This window comes from Megachile rotundata, chromosome 11, assembly GCF_050947335.1.
Source record: "Megachile rotundata isolate GNS110a chromosome 11, iyMegRotu1, whole genome shotgun sequence".
NCBI classification, from domain to species: Eukaryota; Metazoa; Arthropoda; class Insecta; order Hymenoptera; family Megachilidae; genus Megachile; species Megachile rotundata.
The window spans coordinates 15,856,311-15,876,822 of NC_134993.1; the positions used below are offsets into that span (position 1 = coordinate 15,856,311).

A 20,512-nucleotide genomic window follows, 5' to 3' on the forward strand; every position below is an offset into this window, starting at 1 on the left:
ACTGTTCGAGAAAGCGACGCTCGATTTCTGTTTCGTGTATCGATGTTCTATGTTTCCTTATATGCTTTCCCAAAACTAAAAGGCAAGAAAAAATACAGGCGCAAAGAAATTTAATTTGGAGCTTAATTTATAAATAACTCACTTTTCGTTGACATCATTTTGAGGACATAACTTCTTACAAGACTAATGTACAAGAAATTATTTGACCATGAAGTCGGTGATACGAGGAGCGTCAAGGACGAATTATTTCTTTTCTACAAACATTATTTCATTCTCTATTTTAACAAGCTCACCTTGCTCTTTGTTTCTACGTTAAAATGAACGTGAATTATTTTTTTAATCGTAATTATGGATGTAGGGAATAATACCATGGTAAAATAATAATTTTCGCTTGATTATTTTTTATTTACCGTAATTAACGATGCTGAAATACGGGTATGTGAAGATTCAAATTTTTAAAAACCGAATCGACTATTTCGAGCATCGATTCGAGCGCTCGATGGCTCGATGTATCGAGAAGTTTGCAGAAAGTCGAAATTGTGAAAGTATGTAATGGCGATCAATAGACGCTAGCAACAGCTGTTTTGTCACGTTAGTGTATAAATAAATGTGAAACTTGTGCATTTTATTGTTTATTTTATACAATAAATACTTTGTTTAATCACTAACGCCAATTAATGATTAAAAAAAATTCGTTTTTTACGTTGAGAGAAGAAACAATTGTAAGTGCTTCCGAGGATATGGATTGTAATGCTGCATTCTTTATATTTTTAGACATGTTAACTTTATGAAGATAGTGTATTAGAAAGTTCGCCAGTTTTCAGAGATAAGGATTTGTTAAAATGTCAAATTGGACTGAAAGCAATGGTCCTGTTCCAGCACGATGGTTGCACTGTCCACGAAAAGCAGTCAATTTAATTCAGAATAAGTTTCTTGCGTTTAAGACACCACTATCATCTGCATTTGATAACCAAGTGCCAGAAGAATGTCGTTTTACAGTGGATATGCTACTTGCTTCCTTAAAAAGTCAAAGATTAAAATTAGGCCTATGGATCGATCTGACAAATACTTCAAGATTCTATGACAAAAAGAGCTTAGAATCGTATGGTTGTAAATATTTGAAATTACAATGCAGAGGACATGGTGAAACACCTTCGAAAGAACAAACAAAAACTTTTATACAAGTTTGTAAAAATTTCATATCGCATAATCCATTGGAAATCATTGGTGTCCATTGTACACATGGTTTCAATAGAACTGGTTTCCTTATAGTCAGTTATCTGGTAGAAACTGATGGCAGTAGTGTTGATGCTGCTTTAGCAGAATTTTCTACCGCGAGACCACCAGGAATATATAAAGCTGATTACATTCAAGAGTTGTTTAGACGATATGACGATGTAGAAGATGCTCCTGATCCTCCAGCTAGACCAGCTTGGTGTTTGGAATACGATGATTCTCTTACACACGATGCCCCTGATGAACAACAAGGCCCTAGTAAGAGAAGAAGGACTGAATTTAATAACAAGAACCCAATATTTATGGCTGGTGTTCCTGGTGTAACTGTTGTTTCGGATAATGCGAAATTGCGTAGAGTACAAAAACGTGTTCAAAAAATATGTAGTTGGGCAACGACTGGATTCCCAGGTTCTCAACCTGTTTCGATGGATGAAAGTAATATTGCATTATTGCATGAAAAACCGTACATGGTATCGTGGAAAGCAGATGGAACAAGGTTAGGTGGAAATGTAGTTAAAATACTTAAAACAGGTTTAAAACATATTGTGTTTATCTAGGTATATGATGTTTATACAAGAGGATGGAGAAGTTTATTTTGTAGATAGAGATAACAGTGTATTCCAAGCTAGTAAAATGACATTTCCACATCCAAAAGAGACATCTAGAACCCTTAAGGATACACTGCTAGACGGTGTAAGTAACTGTTATTAAAGAATTCATATATATTGCTAATATTATATGGCAAGATTTCATAAAATTCTATTGTTTCAGGAAATGGTAATTGACAAGGCATACGGTAAAGAGTATCCAAGATATTTAGTTTATGATGTAATAATGTATGATGGTAAAGATGTGAGTAAATTACCATTCTTCCCTCAACGTTTTGATATCATTGATCAGTATATTATGGGTGGTAGAAAGAAAGCTATGAAAGAAGGAAGATTGCAAAAGGAAGTAGAACCTTTTTCAATACGGTTAAAACCCTTTTGGGATGTAACACAAGCTGGTACATTGTTAAGTGATAAATTTGCTAAACAGCTTGGCCATGAACCTGATGGTTTAATTTTTCAACCTGCTGAAGATCCATATTGTCCTGGGATTTCTCCAAAAGTTTTAAAGTGGAAACCTTTATCTCTTAATTCTGTTGATTTTAAATTAAAAATAGTTACAGAATCTGGAGAAGGAATTGTTCCAAAAAAAGTTGGACATCTATATGTAGGTGGATTAAATGTGCCATATGGTAAAATGGATTTCTCCAAACAAATAAAGGGTTTAGATAATGCAATTATAGAATGTAAAGTTGAAAATGGTAAATGGGTTTTTATGCGTGAAAGAACAGATAAATCATTTCCGAATTCTGTGAACACAGCTGAATCTGTATGTAGAAGTATCAGGAAACCGATAACGACTGAAATTCTCCTAAATTATATTAAACGTGATAGATTTATAAATGAATCTAATGCCACCGCCAAATAAAAACCCACATAGGTGTAAGTAATGTATTTACTGCGACCTGTTAAGCGGTTTTGAAGTATGAACTACATGTACCTAGGTTACTGTATCTGATCATGATAATTTTACTAATGTAAAATCGTAAGAGAACTTAAACTGTTCAATCAATAAAGAAATTATATAATAACTATGCGTTTTTTATATATTTTAAGTATCTTTATTATACCCCTTCCTTGTCATAATTATTCTAAGTATCTAAAAAAACATACAATAATCGTAAATTGTAATTTTTTCTTTTTTCAGATAGAACTGTATTATTGTGGTGTACAAAAGAACTTACTGTGAAAGAAAAACGGTCGCTACGGATAAATATAGAATTTGATCATGCAACATTGATACGATGGTCTCCCGATGGAAAAGCTTTCATCATACATAAAGCTGTAGCAAACACTATTGAAGTGTATAAAATTTCCAAGAAACCAGACGGCACTTTGGCTTCTGCAACAAAAGCCTTGGAATTCCCTAAAGTATACATTTTTTTTCCCTCTCTTATAAACATTTTTAATACATCGATATTACATTTCTTGTTATTAATATTTTAGCAACATACTGAAGATGTTGTTGGGATGGATATTGCATTTACAGGAAAATATATTATTACATGCAGCAAAGCAAACGATCTAATATTATGGGATCTTAAAGGTCAGGTTCTTGCAACTGTAGAATTACATCTTGGATCTACGTATAGAGCACGTATATCACCTTGTGGGCGTTTTGTTGGCACTTCTGGTAAAAATATTTTTAACTTACCATAACATAAAGTGAAAATCATTGCAACCATGTTAAATTTTGTTCTGTAGGGTTTGTTCCGGATCTAAATGTGTGGGAAGTAGTATTCAGTAAGTCTGGAGAATTTACGCAAGTGGCCAAGGCTTTTGATTTGGGTGGACATACATCTGGAATACTTGATTTTACATTTAGCGCTGATAGCAGTCAGATGGCTACTATATCGAAAGATGGAACTTTCCGCCTATATAATACAAATGGTAATAAACTAAAAAATGATGTTTTTACAAAATAATTTCAATTTATTTAACATTATATCCTTACAGTTGAATTTAAGAAAGGAGAAGATCCACGTATACTTCAAATTGGATTGTGGGAAAACGCAGCAACAGCTAACATTGCACTGTCTCCAAATACTGAAGTACTAGCAATAGCTCATGGATCGTCGTTAAGTTTTTATTCTACAATTACTGGCTTGTTGGACAATACTATAGAAGATATTTTTCAAGGTATTATTTCCCCTTTCCCTTAGCCTATTCTATAATTGAGATGTAATTACATTGTCTGTTTATAGGTCCTATTATGTGCCTAGCTTTTGATGCTGTAGGAGAATACATATTGGTTGCTGGTGATAGACATATAAAAGTTTTTCGTAACGTCACTGGCTATCGAGTGGCAATTGAATCCGCGAAACGCAAGCTTACGCAGAGACAGACGTCAGCCACGAAGGAACGCTTGGAAAAACTTATCGAAGACAATAAAAAATTCCTTCAGGCGATGGGAGAAAAGTGTCCTTAATGAATCAGTTTTTATGCTCTTTATATTTTTATCATTTTGTTTAAAAATACTATGATACAATCTAAAATAACATTTTCCTCGCATAAAAATAAGATTGTGAAATAATTTTATAACGTACTTGAATAAAGAAGTTCATATGAATTCATTTGTTTGTAATACTAGATTAATAACATTCGATATATCTAACTTCATTGTTTTTATAGTTTAAAACATTATGTTGATTTATCGACGACGTATTCGTGTTTTGAAAAATGCGGGCAGATACATCCTCATGAATTTTTTGACCTTGAACATGTAAATATTTATGTTTGTCAACGTTGTTTCATTTATTCTTGGTGACAGTTGTACAACGTGAAGAGATATGACTACAAAAATAGAGGTTTGTTAATAATTTGCAAGATTATTCGTATTACATGTTTAAACATTGCATAAATTTCAGCAACCGATTTCAATGTTCGACTGGGAACTGATCAACGATTTAGCAGCTTTACCAGAAAATGAAGAAATGAGTATGTATTTAATAGTTTGTAGATGAAATTATGCTCAAATTACTTCTAACTATATTTTATAAGTTTATTGAAAAACCATGCTTATAAATTATATCATTTTTCAGTTATAGATTTTCTTTTGGAAAGACTACAGCATGGTCAAATCTACACATGGATTGGTTCGGTACTTTTAACAATAAATCCTAATAATGAAATATCAACGTCGCATTTGTACAATCTCTCGGAATTTGATAAGTATCTTAACTCGACGGAAGCTGTTTCTGGAGTGCCTCACATATATACTGTCGCCGCTAGAGCACATTACAGTCTTACTCGAGAACTTGGGCGAAATTGCCAGGTAGAAAATTAAATATAAAAAACCCTTGATTTTTTAATTTACCATTTCATCATGACTTAAGGTAATCATTATAAGCGGTGCAACGGGAACAGGAAAAACATTCAATGCTTGCAAGTGTCTAGAATTTCTTAGTAGAATTAACAAAAATGAAATGTTAGCATTTCAAGGAGATTACACGTATAATATCGTGTTAAGAATTATGGATGCTTGTCGTTTAATATCTGCATTTACTACTGCATGCACTGAAAGAAATGAAGTAAGTTCAAGGCACGGACAACTTGTTTGCCTTCATTATAAAGGTAGCACCATTTCTGGTGCAACTATTAATTCCTTTCTTTTGGAGAGAAGTAGGGTAACAAGAGGCTCAAATAATTTTCAAATTTTTTATCAGGTTGGAATTTTATCTTACATCATTCACCTCTATATAAGACAAAAATATTTATCGGAAATCATAAAAAATACATTTCAGATGATGTTTGGAATGTCATCTACAGAACTTGAGTCCTATAATTTGTCCACGGACGAATGTTATGATATACTGAGCACTGTAGATTGCAATAAGATAAAATATTTTCAAAATAGTTTCCAAGATACTTCAAAGGCATTGGATATATTAGGTTTCACGTCTGATCAAAAGAGAAACATTTTTCAAGTTCTTGCCTTGTTACTTCATATGGGAAACATTAAATTTATACAAAGTGGTGAAACTTGCACAATCGATATTAATGATAAAAGTATGTAAGTAATTTCTAAATGTATAAAAAGAGGAACAAAGAATTTTATAAAATCCAATTTCTAGAATCCATGAAAGCTCTAAAAAGTACATGTGCTCTGAGTTCCTTAACCGAGGAAGCAGTGATAGAGCTGCTTACAACTATTCTTATAAATCCACAGAGTACATGGAGGAAACATACCCCGTACCATCGGTATCTCGTTACCGTCGATGCATGTCGTAGTAGACTACACAGCATAATCAGACACATGTACGAACTTCTTTTTCACTGGGTCTTGAATCATACAAATAATGCCTTATGTGTAAAACATGAATTCTTTCAGTGGCTTGGTATGTTGTTTAATTCTATATTGCATATGTACCGAAAATGTTGGCATGTCCACGTGTTTTAGGCGTACTGGATATATTTGGTTTTGAGTCCTTTGATAAAAATGGAATAGAACAGCTTTGTGTTAATTATGCCAATGAAAAGATGCAACAATATTTCATTGAAACTTATGTGGAAAGTAGTCGCAAAGATTTAGGAGAGGAAGGTTTTATCAAAGAAAATAATCCTCTGCATACTATTGACTTTTATAAAGAACGTTTAAACGTTATCGAAGAAGGATTGTTTTTAACTTTAAATGATGTATGTTATAAAATTTTTTTTATGTAGCATCCAACACTTCACTAATACCAAATTACATTATAGGCCTGCCACTCCCCTGTACCAATAAATATCTCTAAAATAATACAATTAGCATGCTCAAATTTGTATAATGGACAAAAGAAGTTTTTAGATGCAAAAGATGGAAATTTTATTATCGACCATTACTCAGGTCCTGTTGCATATTCCATTGATGATTTATTATCTAAAAACACTGATAAGGTATTGTATTGTATAATCCAGTGGTAACATGATTTATTGTTCAGTTATTTTTCATAGGTTCCAAACGAAATATCCATGATTTTTAATGCGAGTACCAATAAATTTCTTCGTACATTAATCAATATTGATGAGGAACAATATTCGCATACCATAAAAACGTGTAGAAAAAGAACGATGCTTGCTAAATTAAAATATAACATAGATACACTTATCAAAGAATTAAGAAAATGTGATTTACATTATGTGCGATGTGTTAAACCCAAGTAGAGTATATTTTTATATGATTATAAAAGATTTTTAAGAGAGTTAGTACAGTTTTGTGTTTAACAATACCTTTACAGTCGACTAACAGATATTGAATGGGACCGGAAAGAGTTTCGAAAACAATTAGCTAGTACTGGTATTTTTGATATTCTGCCGCTAGCTAAATGTAAATATCCTATTCGCCTGCATTATGAAAAGTTTTGTGAACGATATTCTAAACGACCAACAGAAACTACTGATCTCAATAAATGTAAACTGATTTTGGAATCAGTTGTACCTCAAAGAGAAATATCCTCGTTAGTTCATTTTGGAAAACAATTGATATTTTTAACGGAATCCGTCTTCCTTAAATTAGAATTTCACAGAAGAAATTATCGCATAAAATGTGTCAATAAAATACAAATGTTTTGGCAAAAACATAGTAAGTACTCATTCGGTTTTATTTGCTTATACTTTGGTAATAAAATTCTTGTTTCATAGGACAGAAAAATATACTCGTTATTTCAAAGTACTTGACAACTAACGATCAAATTCAAGATGAATGCGAAACGAATAAAAAATGTACATCCGTTAAGATTATGCTTGATCATGAATTAAGCAAATCAAGTAACTCTGAAGATGATGATGTGTTTATTTCTAATTCAGATTCCCCTAAAGATAATAATGTAACAGACCTTTCAGATCGTGTAATAATAAGTGAACAAGAAGTCGACGTCGAAAATACAGAAGAAAAATTACAACATGATATTATTCTCACAGAGCATAAGTATACATTAAAAGGTATGGAGAGACATTAAGAATAAAGCTGTAAAATGTCAGCGAAATTTTTTTTAAATTTAAATATTGCATAGAGCTTTACAGGTGTGATAGCAATACCGATATTAATTACGATGCCAATAATAATTCATTAGAACAGAATGAGCACAAAGTATTACATTCTTCCTTAATAAATGGAAAATGTGCTGTTAATACTGCCAAACAAAAATATCCCAAGCATTATGATATGGTTCATATGGTGGAAATAGGATCATTTAGATTTTTCTATAAGAATAGAATCTTGAGTCGACGACGACTCGCTAACGTAAGTATTTAAAAATTGCAATCATATTAAAAAATAAAGGTGAATCATTAAAAACGTTTGTTACAGATACCAGTAAAGGTTCATACTCGTCCTACCTGTTTAACTAATTCACACATATTACCACATTATGAATTACCACAAGGATTACAAGATTGTCTTTAATAAAATACGAATTAATCGTTCTACCGAGGTTAGTCATTACATCAGTCTTCCTCTTATCACTTGTTTAATAAATATTTCTTATTGTACTTACAGTGAACATTATTAGGCATACCTGTTACTGTAAGGTCTTAAATAACGAAGTTACATGTAACATACATATATTTCTATAAAAACACGAAGTATTTTCTCGCTTCAACGAGGAAATATTAAAATTCTATTTATACATGCTTTGAAATAAGACAAAATTATTTTTAAAAATTTTGTTTCTATTAACCATCTAAACGTCGAAGTAAAAAAGTGTCATTTAAATTATATATCGAGATGCGCAATATTCTTAAAGCACTATTTTATGACACAACCTTACAAATAACCATACACCAGATTGTAAGTGTCAAAAGACTTTTTTCTTTTATCTTTAAGCATTAATATTCTTCGTGATGCAACCAGAGCGAGGGTTGCTTGTAGCTCGCTTCGTAGAATTTGGTAATTTGCTCTTAAACTAACTCGTTTTAAATTACTCGAAGGTACGGGACGTCCACCAGCAAATGCAAATCTACAGTTGAATTAGAACAGAAAGTATTTGTATAAAATATATTTATCTATAATTAATAAAGATCATATATATTTACTTGCTTACCTAATTTCTCGTCTAGGGCCTCGCAAAGTAGAATCGGGAAATGCCGTCTGTCGATCCCATATCAATCTGTTACTTATAACAGGTCTCACATTCACGTATTTTATTTTACTTTTAATAATAATAGGAAGAGATGTGGACTTCTTATGTTCATTCATTACAGTTTTATAATCAATAGGTAAATAAGGTAACAAAGAATCTCCATAGTGTTCCATAAAAAGTTCAATGTCTAAAATATGTGCTTGTGATTTTATAAGAGCACAGACAGAAAGCTACAATTCAAATATGCATTAATAATGAATTACAATATTAATAAAGCAATAAGTTACGAAAATAACTTACAGCTATCTTTTGCCAAAGGGCAGAACCCGGCGGTGCAAAATTTAAAATGGTATGTATAGAAAGTGGAGACTGTGGTTCATGTTGAAAAAATATTAATGGCTGTATACTTGCTATTAATTCCATGGCCATTATTTTCTTTTTGCTTCCATCTACATTTTCTTTTTCTTCTTTCAAAAGCACATTTTCTAATGTTGGAATATACCTTTCAATAAATGCAGTTAGTATTAAAAGCCCATTCATTAAACACAACTTAATTACGGAATCTTATTTACTTATCAGCGACAGACGGCCAACGAAGCATTAGTTTAAGCGCGCATTCTTTAAAAAGTGTTTCAAGATTTGGATTTATGAAACTTTGCCCAATAAGTAATTCCAATAGTAGTTCGGTCAATTTGTCCACCTGCAATAAGCAGTATTTAAAATACTGAATCACAATATTTTTTCTAGAAATAGTTGACAAAATTTGCATGATCTTACTGCAGAATATTACCGAAGTTAAATGATACGGATATACAGCTTCACTGTTACTTGCAATGGCAATAATGAGTTGACATGTTCTTGTAGAAACTCTTGTATATTGTGCATTATTTGAAATTACCATAGATCTAGCAATTGACATTAATTTGTCTATAACACCTTCACCACCCAAATGTGCATTGGTAGCACAATCATTAATTAAAACCTACAAACATATACATCATATCTAGGATAGATATTGCCTACAGTAATTTATTAAACATACCTGAAAAGTCTTTTGGGATCCATTGAATAAAGTTTTTAATGCTCTCTTTGCATAATTATTACGTGCTTCTGTAAGTCTTATATCACAAATTTCTGATTCTATAAGAAATAAAACATTGTGAATGAAATTATGAAAATAGTATTATTTCAAGTCTCTACAAACATACCTTGAATGAAAGGTACATTGTTCTGTGATATATTAAGGGGATCATTTATTTTCTGAACCAAATTGATAATACGTTCATTAGGGACAAAAACTTTTGCTTCTGTATGATATTCTGGCATCGATTCTGATGCACCTAATATTGGATCTATATCACATAAGTTAGTAATTACGGCGTTTACATCTGTAGATGTTAAACGTTTTCGTTTACTATGTTTCAACCTTGTTACGCATTTCTAAAAGTTAATTAAAACAGTTAGTATTATTATGTCAAGCATGTATCTTCTTATAACTATAAGGACAAGGATAATGTTAATTGAATATACATGTAGAACTTCTCGAAGACGATACGAAGCATCCTCGGCGAGTCTTCGCAATAAAGAATCCGGCAAAGAATGCATTCCTAACTCTTCTCCAATTGCAGATATCCAATCTGTACTAAGTACTGCATATCTCCTTGCATTACTGTCAGTAGCGTTACTGCTATTGGTATCTCCATTATTATTAACGTAGGAATTACTGTATCCTGAACTAGTTTGATTAGTCAACATTTCTTTCATGATCACTTGTTTTCTTCACGATAACAATTTATTTATAAATTATTCTGAAATTTCCAATCATTGATAAACAACTTTCATTCGCATCTTTAACAGTACATTCGAGCACCTTAGTAATTACAAATTAATTGCTCATTTTTCTTTACATAAAAATAACAAATAAAAAAGTTACACAAAACATTACTTTTTCGTTTATGTTTTGAAAACAATATGGCTACCGTAATGTAAATTATTCGTGCATAACAATTTTTCAATTATGTATCATGACAGAAGTTTTCGTGAATGATATGAAATATTATGTGGAAAGGAAACAATGTTAGTTTGTTTTATAAAATTTTTATTATCCAAGACAAATTGTTTGTACCCATAGAAATAACTTATCCTCCTAGTAACTTCATAAAGGATTGTGATTATAATTTTATCCTACAGATGTCAATGTGATCAACCAAAGTTTTTCTTTATCTTCCTCTGTTTCATGCAGAAGCTCATCTTCTGTCATTGTTACGTGAAAGCTGACGTTCCGTAAAATTTCAAGAGGCACGTCGACCAATCGGAAGTGTCGACGAAATTTACGCACAGAAATATCACTGACGTGTCCACGGTAAGGCGAGCCACTTCAAGGGTTCATGATTATTCTCGTTTCGCGTAAGGCGAAAACAACTGCTGTAAACGGATTGTGTTAATTACAGTGCGACTCGTGAATTTAAGCAACGCAATTATGGCGGCGGTGTTGAACAATTTTGTAAACTCTTTTACAAACAGACTGTAAGTACTTCTCTTGGATTACAATGATGAAAATTTTTATCAAAATGACAATTCCGTTCATAAACGTAAATACGTCAATTACGTTTTCTTTCGCCTAACGTTATCGAAAGTTTATTTTCCTTCACATCTTCATTTCTGATAGGCGATGATATGCTGTGATGTAACTTCGAAGCCGTTACAGGAGTGCCTTATTCTATAAAAGTCATCAGTGGCTTTTTTTTACGCACTATTAAACAATATTACTTATCGTGACATGCATCTTTTTTATCTACGTTATTTGTACGTGTAATGACCTTCAACCGTAAACGTAGATTCCAGAACTTTGTTAATTTGAATATTTCATGCAGTCAAACTTTCATTTACGAGTATAGTTTCTATGACGTGTTCTAAACGTATCTAGTATAATCAAGAGTTTTGACATTTATATACTTGTAAATAGATATCGCAAATGTTCATCGGTTTTTTATGTTTCTTTTACACGCTTATATATTTTTTTAATATCTTAATTGTGTGAACTCATCACACGGCAAAGTCTGGTTAAGCGTCCGTCGTTGCCCCCACCAGATCTTGAAACTAAATTGACAAAGTTTCGACATTCAATATGTTTGTTTTTACGAACTCTCCATTGAGAATCATGTTCTCATGTCCGATATTGATATCTTTCTGTCATTTGCTCCTCTTTCACCGTCCAATCGAAATGTCCGATTTATCTATATTCTTTGATATATGTGAAGATACATACCACATACTCTAAACACTTAACCATGCTTCATAAATATGAAGCCAGTGAAGTACACAAAAGATAATACAAATTTTTATTATAGGGAATCCCCGGTTAGACAACACTTAAAGAATGTTTATGGTTGTCTATCCTTTTCAACTCTATCAGCTGCAGCAGGAGCTTATGTTCATTTATACACAGAGTTCCTGGATGCCAATTTATTAACAACTCTTGGTACTTTCGGTCTCCTCTTTGCTTTAATCAGCACACCAGACAATGGAAAAAATCAAAAATTGCGGCTTGGCTACCTTTTGGGATTTGCATTTTTATCGGGGCTTGGATTAGGTCCTTTACTTCATTTGGTTATAAGTATTAATCCAAGTATTGTAGTAACTGCACTCATAGGTAAGTTAGTAAACCAGCTATAAACATACCATTACAAGGCTATATTAGGAAATGCCTTGTACAGATTAATGGTATTGTTGTTAAATGCTTATATTATTAACTTTCCAGGTACAACTGTTGTATTTGTATCATTCTCTATTTCATCACTTTTGGCTGAGCGAGGTCGTTGGTTATACCTTGGTGGTATTCTGATTAGCTTACTAAATATTATGGTTCTGTTTTCAATTATCAATATCTTCCTACGTTGGTCCTTGTTTTATCAAGTTCATTTATATGTTGGATTATTCCTGATGTGTGGCTTTGTAATTTATGACACACAATTGATTATTGAAAAATACCACATGGGCAGCAAGGACTTTATCCTGCATTCTTTTGATCTTTTCATAGATTTTATTAGTATTTTCCATCATCTTATTATTATCCTCACACAGAAGGTAAGTCCAAGAAACAGTAGATATTATATTATCTATGATATTATCATAGATTTCTAATGTAAAATTATTACAGGAATTAAATAAACAACAGCGTAAACGTAAAAATTAAATTGAGGAAGAGGAGATTGTAAAGTATCATACCATTCAAGTAAATCCATAAACTAGAGGTCTTCATCTAATCTATTCATATTGTAAGACATATATTTACTATAATACAATGAATTTAAATAACACAGCTTATCAATTATCAAGAAATTTTTAGATCTGCGTTGGTCATAAAAACGTACTGTATTTATTTTGAATTACTTAGATGTCACTTTTTTTCAATTACCTATTAGATTTATATACATGTATACATATATAGAGAGAAATTTATTGTACTATATTTTTATCTTTCAATAAACAAAATTTCCCAGCGTTTTAAGTGTTTTTAAAATAAATGGATATATTTTTATCGAGTATATGAAATAAAAATACAACATTTAGAATTAAAGGACTGAAATCTTATTTATTACAATGCAACTTTACACGTATGATCATCATTTACATGTGTATATAAAACACAAAAATTATACGTCACGCATCGATTTTGATGAATATAAAAAATGTATGGGAAAACAAATCGATGATAATGAAATGTAACACATGATTTTTGTGTTGCGAAAATGTACATACGTCGAGATTGTGTACAAAATGTGTACAATACGTCAATAAGTGATTTATTAATCACTTCTCAATATATTTAATAAGGACGTTGACGATCTCTGTCTCGATCTCCACGTCTGAAATTAAATACAGAAAATCGATTGAAGTTAAAGGCATGTTTTAGATATAGTTAAAAATAAAGTAGCAGATGTGGAAACTAACCCGCCGCCTCCCCTCATTGGACCACCGCGACCTCCTCGTCCTCCCCTATCACCGCCTCGAAAACTTCCTCGGCCACCCCTGTCACCGCCACGACCGCCTCTATCGCTTCTGAAACCACCTCGGCCACCTCGATCACCGCCTCGGCTACCACGACCGCCACCGCCTCCGCCACCACCACCACCCGCACCTTCTGGTTTTAGACTTTTACAAAGATTACACTGATCTCTCCAAGCAAAGTTTGTGTTGCCGCATTCTGGATTGGGACACCTGCGTAAACATCGAAGGTATGAAAAACATATACTATTTTAAGCAAATGATGCTACAGATTCCCAAAGCGTGAACGCCTCAACCTTCCGGTCGAAATTAATGATCATTTTTGAAAGTAAAAAATGATAATTTTAAAATTAAGTTTTGGCTGATCAATGTTTGGGAATCCTTAGTTTAGAGAAAGAGAAAATAGTACCTCCAATCTCCTCCACGGCCACCTCCGTCGCGTCGGTCATCACCACTTCCGCGGTGATGATCATCTCTGTCGCCACCACCTCCACGGCTTCCGAAACCACCTCGACCTCGACTACCACCACCTCCGCGACTTCCGCCACTACGACTACCTTGCCAATTACTCTTGTGTTGAGCAATTTGTACTTTTATAGTACGTCCCTTGAACTCTTTACCGTCGAACCAGTCTATCGCGGAACGTGCAGCATTCTGATCGTCGTAAGTCACAGTAGCTTCACCCTTTGATTTTCCTGTGTTCTTATCTTTGTACATCCATACTTTGGGTTTTCCGGTTCGTTTGTCATGCTGGATACAATTGAAAATACATTGTATAAGTTGCTGTTTCTATAATACAATTATGTCGAATATAAAGTAACTTACTTTGATTATACCAATAGCTCCAAAGTGTTGACAAATTTCTTCTTCTGAGATTGAAGGATCCATACCAGATACAAAAATAGTATCTTCTTGCGTAACCATTCCATCGTTGCCACCACCACGGTCGCCGTAGCCCCCTGTAATGTAATAAGAATTAATACTTCTGCTAGAATGGTATTCCTTGAAGTAGGAATAATACTTGCAAAATCTACTGTCCCTAAACCTACTCGAGACTAAGCTAACAAGTGGAAAATTTGTATTGGGTTAAAGACGACTAATAACATATTTTAAAGAATAATTAAATGTTGCAAATTTCTCAAAACTTAGTTTAGTTTTTTCCCCACTATTTATTTGATGAGTTAAATAATTTTGAAATCATAATTAAACTTAAACACTATACTTTCGGACATTGCTTTAACGGTAACGAGCAAATACTTTGCTTCTCTTTGCTCTTAAGGAATTACTAATACCATTTCAATAAAAGTGTGATAACAGTTGCTCTTTTAATAACCATTTTGCAAACAAGAATAATTTCTTTTCGTACGCAATAAGAATTTTTTAATTCATGTACGTTCAGAAACACTAAATTATCATGATACTAGCGTTAGTTTCCATAAATACATGAATGTTATTTTACCCACTAAAAAGTGGACACCTTTCCTTAACATTGCTTCAAATTTGATTTGTTGATTCGTGACATTTTTATTATCATAGAAGATTTACAATACCTTTATTGCATAAAATTATTTGTTTAACGATATCTTTTTCTGTTTGACCCGTGCATTAATGAAAGTATTAGTACTCATTGGCCTAATATTCTTAGTAGCATATAACAGTATGTAGAGAACACAAGGTTGCAGCTTAACATACAAAAGGGCTGCGATATTATTTTGATTCTTACCATTTCCCTATGTTGTATTTTTGGGGAAACCTTATTAATGACCAGGGATAGATACTTAGTTCACCAGCTGCCTTTTATATTAAGTTCACGTGGGTATATGTTTGAAGATATTTTCACGAGCATAGTAAACAACTTAAAAAACAAATGAACCATATATGTTCAGTTCATGTTATGATATACCTTTTTATAAAGTTTCCTGTTTTAGTGTATATACAGAATATTAGATAAATGTTACGAGCGCACTTACATGGCTGTATTTAATATGAACGATTATTTGAATAGCAAAGCTCATATTTGTTGATAATAAAAAGTATCATTACTTGTAACATACGAACAAAATTATTGTATACTCGTTGAAAAAGCAATTGGTGATTAAAGCAGCTTCTATAGAGCTGCAATATTTTTGTATTTACTTTCTTTTTTAAATTACATTATACTTCATTGGTTAAACGTTAGTTGTCATAGAAAAAATATACCCCTAACAATGTTACATAGCAGCCCTTTCATATAATACAAGTAACCGAGTATTTAGATTTTAAATATTAGAGTGAAAGCTTGAATAGCACCAGACTAGTACAGACAGTCTGGTGCATTTACCTTTGTTATAACCACCACGGCCACCGCCACTGCTAAAACACAGAAGCAGATATACCAATGAGTTGACTCATGGACAGACTGATCGATCGATCGATGCATGGCGAATCAAATGCTGCTCGCCACCTCTCTTCTTGATGTACCTACTGTCTAAATGTCTGTAGTCATAATATTACTTAATACTAGGCAGTCACGTGTATCGTCATGTTAGTCTGTCACGTCCGGCATGCAGAAATTACCTACATACATACATATACAGCACCTTTGAGCGGTACTACCGAAAGTATCAGAACAAATTGTTCTTCATACAACTGTTACTAGTAAGAAACAAATTGATCGAGACAATCCTAAAGAAAATATCCTACTCCCATCGGTTGTACATAGAATTTATGTTTGAAAAATTTACTAATTGATTACACATCCTGATTAAAAAAAATGACTAATTATACCAGAAGAATAACCATGTTGATCCTACAGCAAAAAACAAGTAAAATATAATAAAATAGCACCAGTGTATTCAACGAAAATTCTAACTTAGCGTTATTACTTAATCGTACAGATAATCGGAATATCTAGCAAAATTCTTGAAACGTCTTTTAATTGTCTAGTCGATTTCAATAACCCTAAGTGATATCGAGACAACAGTGGCCCCAGTGGCATTATAAATACCGCTTTACAGGTATGACCAATATAAAACCTTTACTTATGCGCATAGTATTATTACTTGTTGTAATAATGTAAAATCAGAATATATACCACACATTATAACCATTTTACGTCATTTGTCGTATACAACCTGTTTTTACCTTTACCAGTTATACCTGTGTGTTAAACCTGTAGGCACACTTTAAACATATTAACACCCAATGGGCATAAAACCATTTGCAAAGAGACAACAAGAGTTTTCAGAACTGTCAAGAATTTCATCATACCATGATTACTTCAATAGACATATTTACCTCTTCATTGGTTAATACTGTCATTATATGACTGAATCTTTTATTAGCCTTATAACATTTTCGCTTCGTCATGTATGTATATGTAAATAATGTAAGAAATGAACTTACTTATAGCCACCACCAGAGCGGTCATTGTATCCCCCACGATCTCCGTATCTACCACCACCTCCTTGACCTGCATAAAAACAAACAATTATTATACAAAGACTAAGTTTAATATAAATAACTTAAAGAATTTAATATACCTCCACCATAGCCTCCGCTGGAGCTATTACGGTTATATCCTCCACCGCCTCCACCTGCTCCATGCCCATAGTTTCCACCATAACTGCCACTGCCGCTATTACTTCCAGAACTGCCGCCTCCACCACCATAACTGTTCGGGTTGTAACTGTTTTGATTTTGTGATTGATTGTAGTCTTGGCCACTGCTGGAATTGTAACTGTTGTAACTTCCATAATTGCTTCCACTATTTGGTGGTGGTTGACTATATTGATTATAACTGCCACCACCACCGGTAGAAGGTGGTGGATACGAAGTATCCTGACCACCAGAAGGTGGTGGTTGGCTGTACTGATTGTACCCATGCTGTTGGTAATTTGAATATTCTAAAACAGTTAAAAAAAACATATATTTAAATCCAGTTAAAAAATTTTATATATTATTTTGATCGATATTACGCCTAAAAAAGGCTGAAATAATTTGTGTAATAATAAAATGTTATGTAGAAAATTAAACAAAATAATAAAACGTAGAAATAGTATTATAAAAATGAAATTAAAAAATAAAGTAGGACAAGATACTTGAAATGCCGATCAATAAATTTACCCGGAGTACCATAGTAGCAAAGAACGATGTTACGATTTTTGTACATATCAATCCTTATTTAACACTTACCTTGCATCTCTCAAGAAATCAAATTAAAATTAATAATTACAAATTAAGCACAATTAGAGAAAAGCTACGAACGTGGCAATAGCTCAAGTTCGATGGTATATATTACCTAAGAAACTTCTTATTAAGAAACGTTTATTAAACGTGATAAAAATCAATTTTCTATTATTTGAAGATGTATGAAACTATTTAATATAAAAATTTCGAGTGTTTTTTACTTACGGCTGTCCGTCATCGTGCCTTCCTCCGGTAATCAAATTGCTACACGGCAGAAAAAGCACGTAATGGCGGGAATGGTGCGACTTTCCAACGACGAATCTGAGCGATTCCAGTTCAATGGTTGAACTCAGTGTTTCCTCGCCGGATATCGACAACGAAGAGCGGAAGTCATTTTTTACAGATGGCGCTCCGTTTCATAGTTTCACTTGATTAGTGTAGTACTACTTTGAAATTTGAATTCAAAATCATTCGTAAGGAGTCAAGGAGTTATAAATATTGTCTGTTTATTATACTATCGATAGAATAACGAGACGAATGACTTAAATTTCATGTTCTTTTTTTATTACTCTTGTATCATAATGCTACACTTATTTTAAGTTTTCAGTACAATCCATGATTTTGGTTTTGGTCTTAAACAAATCTCACTGCATTCTAACAATTGTAACAAAATGTTCATAAGAAATACAAATTATATTTTATATTTTATGCAGTGATATTTGTTTCTGTCTTTGATACATAATATTTACACTGACAGTAACATAATTGGATTTATCCTAATGATCCGTGTCTATCTCTTAGTAACACATTACGATATTTTTACATCTCCCTTATTAATTTATGCAATTTCAAATCAAATTAGCAATTAAACGAATAAGATCAATTAGTTGTAAGAAAATTATTTTTTAATGAGCTATAAAACTTATTAACGAATATAACTTGGATGTATACACGCGAAACATAAATATATTATTACACTGTTGATTTCATAGCATGTACTAATAATGTACAGCTGTTAAAAAGAATTTTCTACTTTTAAACAATGATAAAATTCGAATAAACATTTTATTACTAATACTCGGGTATCGACTAAAATTATACTTCGTAAAAAGCATGCATGATGCACATCTGAAAATAGTAGTAATAAAGAACATAGTTCTCGTAACTATTTTAGTTATCTGTATGTATGTACATACATTATTAATAAGGAAGAATAGGTTGATTGCGTTTACAAAAGTTGGGTATCAGATCAAAAGTTACATATAAACAGAAACGGGGAAATTGAAGATCACGAATTGGAATGTTGAGAGGGTGTTAATCCTCCAGTATGTTCAGGACTATGTTTTTGTTTTTTCCTCTTTTTCTCTTTCTTACGCTTTTTCCTAGCTTCTTTTTCCTCGTCGTGTCTTTTTTGTTTCTTATGCTTTTTCTCATGAGTATCTGAACCACCAATATCTGTTGACGTTGCTTCTTGACCAGTAGGCACTTCTCCTGGTTTGTGCTTATGTTTTTTATGTTTATTTTTGTGTTTCCTTTGAGGAGCTTGATTAACATAGCGATACTGCTCTGGTAACTGTAAAAATATTCAGTTTTAATTTATGCAATCTACATTACACAATTTTTTCTTATAAAGTAATTTTGTCTACTTACAGGTCCAGGATGTAAACGAAAACCAGCTAACTGAACACTCGTCAATGCTAGCAGTTCTTTTCCACCTATCGGAGGTTTTTCAATTACAGATCTTAAAGAACTGAAAAATAAAGTTATAACAATGACTACCAGATGTTGTGTACAGTGAATAATATAATAAACAATGAATTATGAATATACCTATTATCCACATGACCAGGTCTATCTATAATTCCAGGTAAATTTGGTAAAAATGAAGAAAGCTGCTCTTTTAATTTCTTTCCACTAAATTTACTATAAGAATGTTCTAGGCCATAGTAGGCCATTAAGTTAGTTGCCCCTGTTAATTCGCTTTCTCCTACAAGATATCAAAAAAGTATATATGTATATATATTGATAATGTTTACTACAGATTTGATAAGAGTGATTCATACAGAAATGAAATATTACCAGGGGGTTCCTTCATCAAGTAAAATGGTCCACTGTGAACGATAGAAGGGTTTTTACCCAGGGAAATGGTCGTTTTGAGTGTTCCTGTTGAATCTTGACGCGAAACAACAGGAGAACGGGCACCCCTGGGTGATGATTTTGGTGAATACTGCTCCACTTTGCTACGAAACTGATCGCCCATCATCATCCTTTGATTTTACTTCATGGCACCTTCACTATAATTAATAGGCTCTAACAAAGAGCGCAAACAATACTTCTAAGTTTGCATTAGCCAATTATGATATTTTGTTAAGTACATACTGACATAAATATAACATGTAAACTTATGTGTTAATTCATTTAAATCCATTATTCCTT

At 32.6% G+C, this 20,512-nt stretch overlaps 7 protein-coding genes across 13 annotated transcripts in view; 4 read left to right on the forward strand and 3 right to left on the reverse strand.

Annotated features, from left to right (window-relative positions):
- LOC100879718 (transducin beta-like protein 2) overlaps nucleotides 1-4,413 on the forward strand; it is a 36,262-nt gene extending 31,849 nt beyond the window's left edge. The window contains exons 3-7 of the mRNA XM_012295538.2: nucleotides 2,992-3,215; nucleotides 3,291-3,477; nucleotides 3,549-3,734; nucleotides 3,801-3,983; nucleotides 4,049-4,413. Of these exons, the coding sequence (XP_012150928.1) occupies nucleotides 2,992-3,215; nucleotides 3,291-3,477; nucleotides 3,549-3,734; nucleotides 3,801-3,983; nucleotides 4,049-4,272 (1,004 nt within the window). The 3' untranslated portion in view covers nucleotides 4,273-4,413. The remainder of the gene's footprint in view (nucleotides 1-2,991; nucleotides 3,216-3,290; nucleotides 3,478-3,548; nucleotides 3,735-3,800; nucleotides 3,984-4,048) is intronic.
- Nucleotides 552-2,875, forward strand: LOC105663841 (mRNA-capping-enzyme). The gene is given in 4 exon segments (XM_076537154.1): nucleotides 552-1,732; nucleotides 1,794-1,929; nucleotides 2,008-2,693; nucleotides 2,695-2,875. Coding segments are annotated over 4 exon segments (1,752 nt in total). The 5' UTR covers nucleotides 552-842; the 3' UTR covers nucleotides 2,735-2,875.
- A 97-nt stretch (nucleotides 4,414-4,510) lies between the features above and the next one.
- Nucleotides 4,511-8,854, forward strand: LOC100880621 (unconventional myosin-XIX). Its single transcript, XM_076537150.1, is given in 14 exon segments — nucleotides 4,511-4,651; nucleotides 4,712-4,781; nucleotides 4,886-5,118; nucleotides 5,180-5,509; nucleotides 5,588-5,852; nucleotides 5,918-6,181; nucleotides 6,244-6,479; nucleotides 6,543-6,719; nucleotides 6,777-6,982; nucleotides 7,061-7,454; nucleotides 7,457-7,763; nucleotides 7,835-8,064; nucleotides 8,131-8,254; nucleotides 8,320-8,854. Coding segments are annotated over 13 exon segments (2,826 nt in total). The 5' UTR covers nucleotides 4,511-4,633; the 3' UTR covers nucleotides 8,227-8,254; nucleotides 8,320-8,854.
- On the reverse strand, nucleotides 5,584-10,666 carry LOC100879608 (uncharacterized). The gene is made up of 8 exons (XM_012295547.2): nucleotides 10,433-10,666; nucleotides 10,111-10,342; nucleotides 9,945-10,042; nucleotides 9,693-9,884; nucleotides 9,475-9,602; nucleotides 9,203-9,404; nucleotides 8,864-9,132; nucleotides 5,584-8,779 (listed from the first exon to the last, which is right to left on the reverse strand). The coding sequence occupies exons 1-8, from the start codon at nucleotides 10,664-10,666 to the stop codon at nucleotides 8,587-8,589; spliced, it is 1,548 nt and encodes a 515-aa protein (XP_012150937.1). The 3' UTR covers nucleotides 5,584-8,586.
- Nucleotides 10,667-12,205: 1,539 nt separating this feature from the next.
- Nucleotides 12,206-13,289, forward strand: BI-1 (Bax Inhibitor-1). Its single transcript, XM_076537243.1, has 3 exons — nucleotides 12,206-12,554; nucleotides 12,663-12,988; nucleotides 13,251-13,289. Exons 1-3 carry the CDS (start codon nucleotides 12,206-12,208, stop codon nucleotides 13,287-13,289), a joined length of 714 nt encoding a protein of 237 aa, XP_076393358.1.
- A 180-nt stretch (nucleotides 13,290-13,469) lies between these two features.
- On the reverse strand, nucleotides 13,470-18,459 carry LOC100879389 (RNA-binding protein cabeza). Of its 7 annotated transcripts, none has more exons than XM_076537155.1 (9): nucleotides 18,302-18,459; nucleotides 17,769-17,793; nucleotides 17,431-17,612; nucleotides 17,294-17,360; nucleotides 16,230-16,261; nucleotides 14,735-14,868; nucleotides 14,319-14,659; nucleotides 13,856-14,122; nucleotides 13,470-13,770 (listed from the first exon to the last, which is right to left on the reverse strand). In XM_076537155.1, the coding sequence occupies exons 1-9, from the start codon at nucleotides 18,312-18,314 to the stop codon at nucleotides 13,731-13,733; spliced, it is 1,101 nt and encodes a 366-aa protein (XP_076393270.1). In that variant the 5' UTR covers nucleotides 18,315-18,459; the 3' UTR covers nucleotides 13,470-13,730. The 7 variants fall into 7 exon arrangements, with proteins under 7 accessions (XP_076393270.1, XP_012150940.2, XP_012150938.2 ...); XM_012295550.2 differs by having other exon boundaries at nucleotides 17,431-17,615; XM_012295548.2 differs by having other exon boundaries at nucleotides 16,230-16,258; nucleotides 17,431-17,793.
- A 159-nt stretch (nucleotides 18,460-18,618) lies between these two features.
- MED19 (mediator complex subunit 19) lies at nucleotides 18,619-20,342 on the reverse strand. The gene is made up of 4 exons (XM_003707627.3): nucleotides 20,156-20,342; nucleotides 19,907-20,063; nucleotides 19,727-19,826; nucleotides 18,619-19,649 (listed from the first exon to the last, which is right to left on the reverse strand). The coding sequence occupies exons 1-4, from the start codon at nucleotides 20,340-20,342 to the stop codon at nucleotides 19,365-19,367; spliced, it is 729 nt and encodes a 242-aa protein (XP_003707675.1). The 3' UTR covers nucleotides 18,619-19,364.
- Between the last annotated feature and the right edge of the window lie 170 nt (nucleotides 20,343-20,512).

Coding starts and splice junctions, on each gene's coding strand:
- BI-1 (XM_076537243.1), top strand. CDS start 12,206: ATGAAGCCAGTGAAGTACACAAAAGATAATACAAATTTTTATTATAGG. Junction 12,555..12,662: donor TGTAGTAACTGCACTCATAG/GTAAGTTAGTAA, acceptor TTAACTTTCCAG/GTACAACTGTTGTATTTGTA. Junction 12,989..13,250: donor TTATTATCCTCACACAGAAG/GTAAGTCCAAGA, acceptor AGAAATTTTTAG/ATCTGCGTTGGTCATAAAAA.
- MED19 (XM_003707627.3), bottom strand. CDS start 20,342: ATGATGATGGGCGATCAGTTTCGTAGCAAAGTGGAGCAGTATTCACCA. Junction 20,064..20,155: donor CTTGATGAAGGAACCCCCTG/GTAATATTTCAT, acceptor GATATCTTGTAG/GAGAAAGCGAATTAACAGGG. Junction 19,650..19,726: donor TTCGTTTACATCCTGGACCT/GTAAGTAGACAA, acceptor ATATTTTTACAG/TTACCAGAGCAGTATCGCTA.
- LOC100879389 (XM_003707628.3), bottom strand. Junction 16,262..17,293: donor CGCTCTGGTGGTGGCTATAA/GTAAGTTCATTT, acceptor TCTGTGTTTTAG/CAGTGGCGGTGGCCGTGGTG. Junction 13,771..13,855: donor CCAATGAGGGGAGGCGGCGG/GTTAGTTTCCAC, acceptor ATTTAATTTCAG/ACGTGGAGATCGAGACAGAG.
- LOC100879608 (XM_012295547.2), bottom strand. CDS start 10,666: ATGAAAGAAATGTTGACTAATCAAACTAGTTCAGGATACAGTAATTCC. Junction 9,885..9,944: donor GATCCCAAAAGACTTTTCAG/GTATGTTTAATA, acceptor ATATGTTTGTAG/GTTTTAATTAATGATTGTGC. Junction 9,405..9,474: donor TGGCCGTCTGTCGCTGATAA/GTAAATAAGATT, acceptor ATTTATTGAAAG/GTATATTCCAACATTAGAAA.